We start from the raw sequence: 12,720 nt of genomic DNA on the forward strand, positions 1-12,720 counted from the left end.
CGCTCGAGCAGTCGAGCTTCTTCCCTTATTTCTTCAGGTTCTCTCTTTTTCTGCTAAGTTTCTTGATGAGGCTGTGGGCATCTTCAAGCCTAGCAATTATGAAATTAGTCCTTTCTAGTTAATTATTGAAGACCTTTGTATTTTAATTGACTTCATTTAGTGATTCTGTTCAGGCATACTGTTCTTTTTCATTTGAGTTAATTCTTCAAAAGTAATTTTGTTAATTTTTTGTGGTACTTATTAATTTTGTTGATTGTTGATTTAATTGGCTAATTGTATGGATTCTGATTTCTGAGTTTATTTTCTGAACTTTTGATGCCTAATGTAATTGGTACTTTTCTGTTTTGAACTTTTGTTGCTGCATGCATTGTTGGCTTCTTGATGGATTAGAAATGTTCTATAGATCTGTTCAACAATCAATATTTAGTTATTGGTCGTATTTAATTTGTGTAAATTTGTGTTTGTAAATTGTAGTTGTTACTAATAAAAAAATTTTATTTTTGAAGATAGAACAACTAGATGTGATCATGCATTACATATATTATTTTTTAATAATTTTATTTAATATTTAATTAAACCGGTTGAACCTCAGTTGAACTTTGGTCGAACCATTAAATCAGTAAACCAGTTGTCTTACCGCTTTATTGATTGGTCCGGTTCTCGCAACCTTGATTTTTAACGGGCGGGTTCTTGGACCTTTTGGTATATATATAATATGTATAATTTTAATATATAATATGTATAATATATGTAAAATAATTAGTAAAATGATTAATAATATTATATTATATTATATTTAAATTTTTACTTTAATTTATGTTATGTATACGATGATGGTTATATAAATTTTGAAATTTAATTTTATTTATTAAATTCTAATAATTATAGGAGCGGGTAGGGACAGGTAGGTATCCGTGGGGACGGGTTAGAGTTTAACTTTTTGGAGAATGCTCCTGTAAAGACGCGTAAAATGTCTTTTTGTAAAGACACTCATGTGTCACATTATTATTTGACATATTAATGAATCGGTTATTTTTAAATTTCTTAACAAACTAGAATAAAACTGATTTTTTTATAACAATAACAATAAACCTAATTGTTATCAGATTCGGTCGAACTGACCAATTTATATAATTAACCGGATCATTTTTTTAAAACAAAAATCATGAATATATTTGTCTTTTTATCAAAAAATTTAAACATGATTCAATTTAAATTGTGTAAATCGATCGGATCAAATCGGGTCTAATAATTATAATGCGGACAATTGAATTTATTATTATTACTATAATAAATCGATTTTGTTCTAATTTATTAAAAAATAAATTATTAACCGATTTAATAAAAATGTCCAATAATTTTTAGTATCTTTATCGAAATAATCTCCTAATTTTTTACTACCCACAAATTCTATGTAAATTACTGTAGGATAGGACAGGGTTAGATAGAGCAAAAACTCACCCTACCCACCCCATTATCACTCCTAAATTTAACCGAATTGACATATGCTTTATTAAAAAAAAATTATCATTTATTTTGTTACCATTTAAGAGTCATCCAATTTAGTATTTACTCTAAATTTTTTTTCCAAAGATAATAGGTTATATTTCATTAATTATTAAAAAATGAAATACAAAGATGTCCAAAAGCAGGACATCATAATAAAAGGTGGGAATTTCCCAAAAACACTACACTGAAGGTATTCATCCAACGGTGTGTGGTCGAAAAACGAAGAAAAATCTTAAAGAAGAAATAATGATAAATCAAATTGAATGCACCTAAGAGCTTGTCTCATGGAGATGACGACCTAAACTAGGAGTTCTTTGGATTTCACGGAGCAACTTGACAGAGCTTGCTAGAATGGCAGACGGCATAGAAGTAGAACCTTCAAAAATCAACTGGTTGCGAGCTTTCCAGTAGTTCCAGCAAATGATGGCAAGCAATTGAGGATTACGGTCAGCATTCTTCAACGGGTTAAGTATCTCTGTTGATGCAGTCCACCATGTCCAAAAGTCGTTAGAACTCTGAGGGGGAAGACAGTCACGAAGATAACTCTGAGACCATACGTCTTTAATTCTAGAGCAATCGATCAAACAATGAGTGACTGTTTCCGTTGCTTCATGACAGCAAGGGCATATTGGTGATATAGATGGGATGCGGTGATGAATCTGATCAAGCACCGGAAGTCGGCCATGGAGAGCTTTCCAGATAAATAGCTTAATTTTGTGAGGCAAGTTCAACTTCCATAGATCAATCCACGACTTTTTCTGTTGCATATAATTAGGACAAAGCTCCAGAGGCGGATGGTAAAATAAATAGCCAATTCTGTAACCTGAAGCTGTATCATATTGCTTGGATTTGTTCAAATCCCATTGCAATTTGTCCCTACTCTGCTGAATTTTAACTAACAAAATTCTGTTTGCAACGTCTTGGGGAAATAGTTCTTGAATGAGATTCTGATTCCAATTTCTATCTTCAGTAATTAGATCTTTAACTCTTGGAAACAACTCAAAAATAGCCTGTCTATTTGGCATGTTAGAAATCATTAAAGGATACGGAGGAGGCAGCCAAGGATCCTCAAATGTTCGGATATCCTCACCAGTACCCACAGCCCAATTAAGACCTTTTTCAACAATCTTTCGGCCTTCCAGTATGCTCCTCCATCACCAAGAAGGTAAGACTCCAATTTCTGCCATTATAGCATTACCATTGCTAAAGTATTTACCTCTTAAGATTTTGGATAATAAGGAAGTAGGCTGTGTTACAAGTCGCCAAAACTGTTTGCCTAAAAGCGCCAGATTTTGGATTCTGAGATCTTTAAATCCAAGGCCTCCTTCTTTTCGTGGGCGAGTCATAGTGTCCCAGCTAATCCAAGCCATCCTCCTTTCAGAACCTTTTTGTCCCCACCAGAACTGAGAAAGTAGAGAGTGAATTTCCGAAATTAAACCATCAGGCAACTTGAAGCAAGACAATGTATAAATAGGAATAGCTTCTCCCACTGCCTTAAGCAATACGTGTCTACCACCTGACGAAAGAAGATTGCGCTTCCACCCTTGGATTCTTTTCCGAACCTTTTCTTTGATCATACTAAAAGAAGCCTTTTTTGATTTAGAGACTGTAGAAGGCAAACCAAGGTATTTATCCTGAGCCCCAATATGATTAATATTCATAGAGTTGGCCAGTAGTGTACGAGTAGTGGATGGAGTGTTGTGGCTAAAGAATACAGCAGATTTATTAAGATTTACCCTCTGGCCACTGATGCTTTCATAAGAATTCAATAAATGCAGGATATTTAAACATGCTTCAGGATTAGCCTTACAGAATAAAATGAAATCATCAGCAAACAGGAGGTGGTTGACCTTGGGACATCGCCTATGTATCTGAAGACCCTGAATTAGTCTGTTTTATTCTGCCTTGTGTAGTAAGAAGGAGAGACTTTCTGCACAAAAAAGAAAAAGATAGGGGGATAGAGGATCTCCTTGTCGAATACCTCTATTTGGTTTGAAGAAACCATAAGGTTGTCCTTTCACAATAACAGAATAAGAAACAGTTGTCACTAATTCTCGAATCCACATGATCCATCGAGAGTCAAAACCAAACTTCTCCAATATAAACCAAAGAAAGTGCCATTCCACCCTATCATATGCCTTACTCATATCTAATTTTAGCGCCATTTCATTTTCGAGACCCCTTTTTTTGTTCTTCAAGTAATGCATACACTCGTGAGCAATTAGGATATTATCAGAGATTAATCTGCCTTTAATAAAAGCACTCTGCGTAGGGCTAATTAGTCTACTCATCATACTCTGAAGCCTATGTACAAATACTTTGGAGATAATCTTGTAAAAGACTGAAGATAGGCTTATTGGTCTTACCTGAGTCATATCTTTAGCATCAGAAATCTTGGGAATAAGACAAATCTGAGTGTGGTTAAAACCCTTCAAGATTCTGCCCCTAGAAAAGAAGCTCTTAACTGCTCGAAACACATCACCACTAAGTATGTTCCAGAAGCTTTGAAAAAATTTTGCTGTCATACCATCATCTCCTGGAGCACTTTGAGGATGAATGCTAAATGTTGCGCGTTTCACTTCGTCCATAGTCACTGGTCTTTGAAGCCTACGATTCATGTGAGCTGTAACCTTAGGTTCAAAATGAGTCAATAGAGGTTCAGGGTTCTCATGACAAGTGGAGGAAAAGATGTCCTTGAAATAAGATTCAGCCACAGAAGCAATACCAGCATTTGAAATAGCCACTTCACCATCATTACCAGTTAGTTGCCAAATTCTATTCCTTTGGGTTCGATTTCTAAATTTCTGATGGAAGAAAGCTGTATTCTGATCACCAGATTTGAGCCATTTGACTCTAGACTTATCTTTCCAATAAGATTCCTCATTTTGCAATGCTTTTTCAAGTTTGTCCTCTATTTCTGAAATGATGTCGCCTCCATGAATTCCTGCTAAACGAAGTTCCTCTAATTCCGACTGTAGTAAATCAATCTCCACCTTCGAATTAGATTTGTGTTCTTGCTGCCATTTGACAATCTTATGCCGACAACGCTTTATTTTTTGAGCTAGGATATACATGGCTAAACCATCAATCTGTTCATGCCAAACCTCTCTAACAATCTGCCGTATTTCATCATTGGAACATCATCTTTCTTGGAATTTGAATCTGCGTTTAGATCTCTCAGTTCTCGGATTAGAGTCTAGGAGAAGAGGGGCATGATCCGAGCCTGATTCTGACAATCTAAGAACCGTTGCATTGGGATAGAGTTGCTGCCAATCAACTCCTACCAGGAATCGGTCCAGTCTTTCCTGTATCAACTCATCACCCCTCCGTCTATTTGACCAAGTGAATGGTCTTCCGACCATACCAATATCAATCAGGGAATTATCATCAATAAAACTATTAAAGGTTTCAATAGAAGAAGGAGATTTAGCACCCCCACCTTCTTTCTCCAATTGATTAGAAATGGCATTAAAATCCCCCATTAACACAACCTTACCATCGAACTGTTGGGTGACTGAAGTTAATTCAGCAAATTGAGCCATTCTATGTTGATCATTTGAACTGAGATAAACACCTAGAACACCATAGGAATCATTAGAACCAGCTGTCAGAACTGATGCCGCAATGAAAAATCTACCATGCTGTAAAATCTAAACAGTACAACCATCCCTCCATGCCATTGCCAAACCCCCTGATAATCCATCCGGATCTACAATAAACCATTCCTTGAAACCACAAGATCTTAGTTTTCCTTCAACTTGTCGAGATTGATTTTTTGTTTCACACATAAAACCAACTTCGGGAGAGTATGATTTGCAAATCCCTTTAAGATTGTGGATTGTCAGGGGTCTCCCCAAACCCCGACAATTCCACGAGAGCAGTTTCATATTTCTTTGGGTGCTACTTGAAGGCTGGCACCCTCCACCGTCATAGCAATTATATGAGGGTTCTGAGTCTCTGATTTGTTGCTCATGGTGTAGAGAAAATCAGAATTGGTATTCAATGGTTCCAAAGAGACATAAGATATATGGAATGAGTGAATTAGAAAATGGAATGAATTAAAAGAGCAATGAATTGGGAGAGAAAACGAAAATTAGGGAGCTAAGTGGAAAAGAAATTAAGAAAAAAAATAAAAAACAGAAGAAGATGGAAAAAAATTTGACGAAGAAAAGACAAAGAAATGTGTAACCATGGAGGCGGCGCAGTGAAACCCTAGCAGAGCATCGGGCGCTAGATGAGGAGTACGTACTCCCACTGTATTTACTCTAAATTTAACCATTAAAAAAGTGACTATTTCATTCATTTTTAATATATTTACATACCAAAAATGTTATGTATATATTCAACTTAACTATTAAGGGTGTGTTTGCCAAACCCGTTTAAGAAGAAAAAACACGTTTAAACTTCTTAAAAGTTTCACATTTTTGTTTGGTTAATTTTTAGTTTGACAAACGCAGAAATGATTTTGTATTTAAAACCACGTTTACCAAAAGCAACAATTTCTATCTTTTGCGTTTCACCAACGAGCTTTTAGCCATTTACCCTCAACATCTATTTTTTTCTTTAATAATTTTATCCTATAGACATGTTATTGTATTATTTATAGAATTCTTATTAAGTGAATTGGCCTTCTTTTCTTACTATTTCTCTTTATATGAGTTCTTTTTTTCTATTATTTATTATTTTTATTTTTTTGTTAAATTTTTATTTGACATTATACATTCTTATAATTATGATTTTTGTATATTATATTTATTATTATCTTTTTATAATATGATTTATTAATTCCATTAGGTAAAGTAAATTAAACAAAAAATTAACCATAAATAATAATAATAATAGTAAAAAATTATAAAGTACTGAAAAAGAGTACTAAAAGAACTAAAAATATACTATATAAAATACATTATCAAGAATTTTTAGATTTATTTTCATCACTGTCAAAATAAATATTTAATTTTATTATTTTTAATATTCTTTTTTATAATTATAATTCTGGTATATATAATTTTTTATTGTAATTTTTTATAATATAGATTATGATCCTATTTAAAAAAAATTAAATAAAAATTAATTATAGATATTAATAAAATCATACACGTTAGATTATAAAATAATATTAAGAATAAAATTATTAAGAGTATTAAACCAAAAATACAATATAAAAAAATACTAAATTAACATTTTTATGTTAATATTTGAAATTTTTAAAAAATGTAACATATTTGATTAAATACTCTTATACATAGTCACCAAAAAAATATTCTTATATATATAATTTTATTTTGCTAATTTTTATATATTATTTTTATTTAAAATAATATATATTAATTTTATTATAAAATTAATTAATAAGATTATTCAAATATCTAAATTAAAATGATAGGATAATATAAAAAATTATTTAAATTGATGTCTATTTTAGTAATTTTTCATCTAAAAGTGATTTTGAGTAGTGTATTTCAAACCATATTTATTTTACTATAATCAATTTTGATATAAAGATGGCCAAACATAAATCACTTCAATACAAACTTACTTTTCATCAAAATCAAGTTTGCAAAATCAATTCTATACAAATTCTCGTTTACAAACTAAAATTCAAACACACACTAAAATTAGTTATTATATATTCATGTTATATATATAATTTAATTTATTTTTAATATATTTATTACTAATAATTAATTTTAATATAAATCTAACATAATTGTTTACATACACCTCGCGTGGGCACACTATACTAAAGGCACATTTATATATCCACAAACCAGCTAGGTAACTTTAGATTTGACTATGTTTATTGGAATGATATTTGTAATATGATGCCTTTTATAAAAAAATTGAGTAAATGATCATTCCATTCCTTACCTTTCTTCTAAATGCTTAAACACCCCTCAACAATCCAAAAATTTTATATTGGACTCCAACCAACAAAGACATGAGATAATTAATAATATTTGAGAAATAATAAAAAATTAATCTTTTATTTAATTTTTATTAATTATTATTAAAATAATTATATAATTTTAAATATAATAAATATGTAATTACAAATATTATATATATAAAATTATAATTATTATGTTATATAATCATATTATTTCTCTAGCATTATCTTTAGATAATTTAGTTTTTGAAGTCGATTAACGGAAACTAACAATTAATATGACCATGTGAAAATGGTTCATTTTCTAGGGATAATTAGGTCCATGTAAGAGAAGCAAAAGGACATTGTTTTGTTTCTCAAAAAGACCGAATTATATTTAAAAATTGAACTATTTTTAAGGTGATCATATTAACTAACAGTTCATCACCAAGTTACATGAGCCACATAGTTATCACGGTTTGTTGATCGATTCTAATAATTAAGGGTGTGTTTGGCAAACGCGTTCAAAAACAATTACGTTTAAACATTTTGAAAGCTTCAATTTTTGGTTTGGTAAATTTTTTATTTATGAATGTAGAAGTGATTTTGCATTCAAAACTATGTTTTCAAGAAGTAATAATTTTAAGCTTCTTCGTTTCACCAACGGATTTTTAGCCATCAATACTCAATCTTAATTTATATTTTATCAACTTTATCTTTTATGCATACTATTGTATTATTTATATTATGATTGTTTGTATAAACTATCTTTTTCTATTATTTACTATTTTTAATTATTTATGTGATATTATACACTTTTATAATCGTAATTTTTTTTGTATTATTTTTATTATTTTTTATAATATAATTTATTGATCTTATTAAGAAAGTAAATTAAACAAAAAATTAATTATAAATAATAATAATAAAAGATTATAGCATACTAAAAAAGAGTACTAAGAGTATTAAAAATATACTATATAAAAAATATCATAATTTTTTTTTGATTTATTTCAATTACTATCAAGGTAAATATTTAATTTTTTTATTATTCTTAGTACTCTCTAAAATTTATATTTTGTTAGTTTTAATCAAAAATATATTTTGTCAATTTTTATATATTATTTTTATTTTAGTGTATAAATATTAATTTTATTATAGAATTAATTAATAAGATCTATTCAAATATCTAAATTAAAATGATAAGATAATATACAAAAATTATTTAAGTTGATGTCTATTTTAATAATTTTGTATCTAAAAGTGATCTTGAGTAATATAATCCAAACAACATTTATTTTACTATAATCCATTTTGATATAAAGATTACCAAATATAAATCACTTAACACAAATTTACTTTTTATCAAAATCAAATTTATAAAATTAATTTTATTCAAATTCCTATTTATAAACTATAATCCAAACACACATAAATTATCTAATGTCTTATATTGTTTTCATGGAATGTCATATATATTGGTTGGAGGATGATATGACACTTTTGGATAATTGAGGAGTTATTTTAATTTTCTCTACCTTTAAACAATGTAACAATGCCCTTAAGATAAACCATGCAAATCCAAATGTGCTTGTTGGAAACTCAGCTGCCAAAACTGATAGGTCAGACTTAGTTTAGCTTTTTTTTTTTGTCATAGTATTTTCTAGTCCAAAATTAATTTATCGTAGATCAAAACTTCGTTTAAAAATTTATGTTAATTAATAAATTATGGATATAGATAAATTTTTTTTTTGTGAGATGAATTGAACAATCTCAATTTTAAGTTTTACTTTTACGACACTAACCTTATGTTTGTTTTAAAGAAAAATAAAAAAAAAATGAATGACTTTTTTTTTTGTTTGGATGCCCAAAAACTAGGTAGGGATAAAAATTTTTGTGTAGGTCCGACCAAAATTTTTTTTCATCTATTACAAATAAAAAAGCAAAATTTTTTTTTTGTGTATTTACAATGTTATCCATAATTATATTATTATTATTAATAATTATTAATATAAATTAAATTTTAATAGTTTTAATATATTATTATAATAAAAATTTATATTTAAATATTTTATATATATATTAAATGAATAATTTAAATCAAATATATAAAATTATAATATTTTATAATATTTATAAAATACAATAAAATATAAATAAATAAAAATATTTATACTTTATTTTATTATAAGAACATTAGTATAATTTTATACTAATATAATTTTATTTATTTATTTATTTATTTTCTTTTTAATAATATACAAATAATTCTTTTTTTTTCTCTTCTCTCATTTATCGGAAAAAAGTGAAAGAGCATATTCAATACTTGACGTATTCATCAAAGTTCGCACCGAAGTGCATATTAAGAAGCATATGCGTAGCTGCTAGCTAGGCCTCAGCTGCGATGAGACTTAGTTTAGGCTCAACAGTTTTGTTCTTTTGGCTCAGGGGTCAAGATTTTGTCTTTGGTCTGACATAAAATTTAGTCCTATTATTGGTCATCATTGGGCCTTTTTAGCTTCTTCATGACCCATAATATTTGATTATTTTCAGGCCAAGGCTGAAGTTTCTCTATTGCTTTCTAGCACAATTAAAATAAAATTCCATATTACTAACATAATTAATTAATTCAAATTTTAAAGTAGTTTCATATAACTCTGTTATACTTAGAATTTATAATAGTCAACTCTCATGCATCAATTCACAATTTTAGTTAACTTGAGGAATATATTTCAGTAATTTACTTTGTATTGCATTGCAAATTAAACCAACTCATACTAAGGATCGAACTCTAGACTTTTCGGACAAGTTTTGATACCATGTCAAGAAACTATTCATCCCAAAAGTTTAAACTGATAGGAGAAGGCAATATGAATGATTATATCTTTAATAAATTTCAAAGTTAGAAAAACCATTTCCTATAATAAACTTTTGATGAGGCATGGATTGGAAGGGAAGTTGAAGAATTAAGAGGCCACACTACTAATAAGGCTCTATAAATCAAAAGTGAGTTTGCTTCCAAAGGAAGAAAAGCAAAATGCCTTCATAATAATGCCTTCATATTGTACATGTTTTCTTAATTAACATTTGATGATAAGAACATGGAATTGGTTGATTCAAAGAGTTGGAACTCTCTCGGCAGAACCAGCAATGACAGTGAGCAAGTTGTTGCCAAAGGGGTCACTGAGATGCTTCGCAAGGTTCTCGACGGGGCCTTCTCCGGTGACATAAGCTTGGAAGTAGAAACCAAGCATGGCAAACATGGCAAGCCTTCCATTCTTGATCTCCTTCACCTTCAACAATGCAGCTTGGTCCGGATCCTTTGCGAGTCCCAACGGGTCGAATGGACCACCTGGATGAAGCTTATCTTCCAAATCCTACCATCAATACATACCTCACAAATTAGTATCTAAACCAGTCATTGTTTAGTTGCAAATTCCATATTTTTGTTTACCAAATAAGAACTTGGTATTGAGACATAAATAAGAGGATTCATTACTCTGCTACTTACAAATATAAGAAAGGTTTTTGACATAATTGTATTAATAAAGGTTGAAAATCAATTATTCAAATTGAGAACTTTCACATACCAGGCCATTGATAATTCTGTAGTACTCTGCACCACCCAAAAGTACAATCTCAGCGACGACAGCAACAATGAGGTTGATGGGGATCGGCTTCCCAAAGTAGTTAAGCGTTCCACCATCGAGAAGAAGAGCTCCGGTCTGCATCAATTACATATAAAAAATTGAATTGGCTTTATGTTTATATCAAAGTTTATAGTGATCTCAACTCTCAAGTCACTAGAAGAGCCTATTTACAACAAATAATTTTGCACTTTGTTAAAAAAAAAAAAAGTGTAGCTATAATTCGACTATTCTAGAAGACTAAATTCACTTTTCTCATAGCAGATCAAAAGGTAAATCATTGCTTAGTACATGTGATTAGTTCTGTAGAATTTCATTTGTTGAATTGAGTCATGAAGCTGCTATATGATATATCAATGAACTTAAACAAAGTGAAAGGTCTTACAAAGGTTACAAACCTTGAACCAAACAGCCTCAGGACCGCAGTTAGCTCCGAATTTGTTGAAGGCCTCAGGAATGATAAATCCAGCAGCACCAAGCATTGCCCATCTTGCGTGAATCAACTCGTATGCCTGATATCTGCATCGAACAACGAATCCACCCTCAACATTACCAATCCATTAAAATTACCTTAAAGCATAGCTCACACATAAATATATATCAAGTTTGAAACAAAGTGTTAAGACATACTTGGCAAAGTCCTCTGGCTTCTTGCTGAGACCAAAAGGATCATAACCATAGCTGCATCAACAAATATCAAAGAAAAATTAAGCAAAACAAGTCAAAGTTACACAATGTTTGTGATTCAAAGGGGACTAGCTAGAGAAGTATCCTCATACTCTCCGGGCACTTCTCCAGTCAAGTATGGTGGGATCTCGGATCGGTCCAAGAGACCCTCTGGCAAGAAGATCCTTCTGTCAGGACCTGTGACCAAATGGAAGCAATGGTCAGAAACTAGTTTCCTACCTTGAATTGTACAACTAGAGTATATAAAAAAAAACTGTTAGTTCATTACAAGAACTTAATTAGGACTAATTAGGAGATTATAGGCTATAGCAATAAGTTACCCTCCTCTTACTGCTAAGTCAAACTTTGTTAGTTCCTTCTCTTCCTTTCTCTGTTACCATATTTCAACAAATTACATTGTCAAAAGAACACAACCATGTCTATACTCTATGGACTTGTTAACTACTTTGGTTCTCTCAGTTTATTAGCAAATTCTATACCGAATTTCCGCTAAAAGAATACTTGTAATTTAATAAAAAGTAGTTCATGTAGAAGTTTTTCTAGTAACTAGATTAGATATGGTAAAGAACAAAAGAAAGAAAGGATATGAAGATAGGAGCAACCACTTACCATACCACTTGGCGAGTTCATCATTGGCAGGAGTGACAGCAGCAGCAGCTTTCTTTGAAGGAGGAGGTGGTGCTGCCTTCTTCTTACCAAAGAGAGCCACAGTCTTGAAGGTGGCAGGGCTAGAAGCTGATGGTGCTGACCTGGCTGCACCACTCAACTTGATAGGGTTTCCAAGCATCTCAGACACCCCAATTGAAGCCATGTTTGTGGAAGCTTCTAACAGACTCAGGTGAAGGAATGAAGGTTATGTTTGTGTACAAGTTTTGAAGAATGGAAGTAGTAAGGGTGTGGAATGAGGAGATACTATATGCATGGTTCTGGTGGATGTGGACTTGCCAAGTCAGATTCATGATCATGTGATTTGATTGGTCCATATTGGGAAATGGTAATCCAATGCAG

At 30.7% G+C, this 12,720-nt stretch overlaps 2 protein-coding genes across 2 annotated transcripts; both read right to left on the reverse strand.

Moving 5' to 3' along the window:
- Window positions 1–1,778: 1,778 nt before the first annotated feature.
- On the reverse strand, window positions 1,779–5,396 carry LOC130981071 (uncharacterized). Its single transcript, XM_057904707.1, has 5 exons — window positions 5,174–5,396; window positions 4,794–5,083; window positions 3,491–4,625; window positions 2,726–3,115; window positions 1,779–2,644 (listed from the first exon to the last, which is right to left on the reverse strand). The coding sequence occupies exons 1-5, from the start codon at window positions 5,394–5,396 to the stop codon at window positions 1,779–1,781; spliced, it is 2,904 nt and encodes a 967-aa protein (XP_057760690.1).
- Window positions 5,397–10,336: 4,940 nt separating this feature from the next.
- LOC130980150 (chlorophyll a-b binding protein CP26, chloroplastic) lies at window positions 10,337–12,613 on the reverse strand. Its single transcript, XM_057903795.1, has 6 exons — window positions 12,322–12,613; window positions 11,805–11,889; window positions 11,656–11,706; window positions 11,424–11,544; window positions 10,969–11,103; window positions 10,337–10,755 (listed from the first exon to the last, which is right to left on the reverse strand). Exons 1-6 carry the CDS (start codon window positions 12,521–12,523, stop codon window positions 10,495–10,497), a joined length of 855 nt encoding a protein of 284 aa, XP_057759778.1. The 5' UTR covers window positions 12,524–12,613; the 3' UTR covers window positions 10,337–10,494.
- Window positions 12,614–12,720: the final 107 nt, after the last annotated feature.

The sequence above is a fragment of the Arachis stenosperma genome, chromosome 5, assembly GCF_014773155.1.
Source record: "Arachis stenosperma cultivar V10309 chromosome 5, arast.V10309.gnm1.PFL2, whole genome shotgun sequence".
NCBI classification, from domain to species: Eukaryota; Viridiplantae; Streptophyta; class Magnoliopsida; order Fabales; family Fabaceae; genus Arachis; species Arachis stenosperma.

Bases quoted from the DNA above. Each gene is read 5' to 3' on its own strand.
- LOC130980150 (XM_057903795.1), bottom strand. From the start codon at position 12,523: ATGGCTTCAATTGGGGTGTCTGAGATGCTTGGAAACCCTATCAAGTTG. The intron at 11,890-12,321 runs GTAAGTGGTTGC...ATTTGGTCACAG, and splicing joins TGAACTCGCCAAGTGGTATG to GTCCTGACAGAAGGATCTTC. The intron at 10,756-10,968 runs GTATGTGAAAGT...TATTGATGGTAG, and splicing joins ACAGAATTATCAATGGCCTG to GATTTGGAAGATAAGCTTCA.
- LOC130981071 (XM_057904707.1), bottom strand. From the start codon at position 5,396: ATGAAACTGCTCTCGTGGAATTGTCGGGGTTTGGGGAGACCCCTGACA. The intron at 3,116-3,490 runs GTATTCGACAAG...TGCCTTCTACAG, and splicing joins TTTCTTCAAACCAAATAGAG to TCTCTAAATCAAAAAAGGCT. The intron at 2,645-2,725 runs GTAAATACTTTA...GCATACTGGAAG, and splicing joins ATTATCCAAAATCTTAAGAG to GCCGAAAGATTGTTGAAAAA.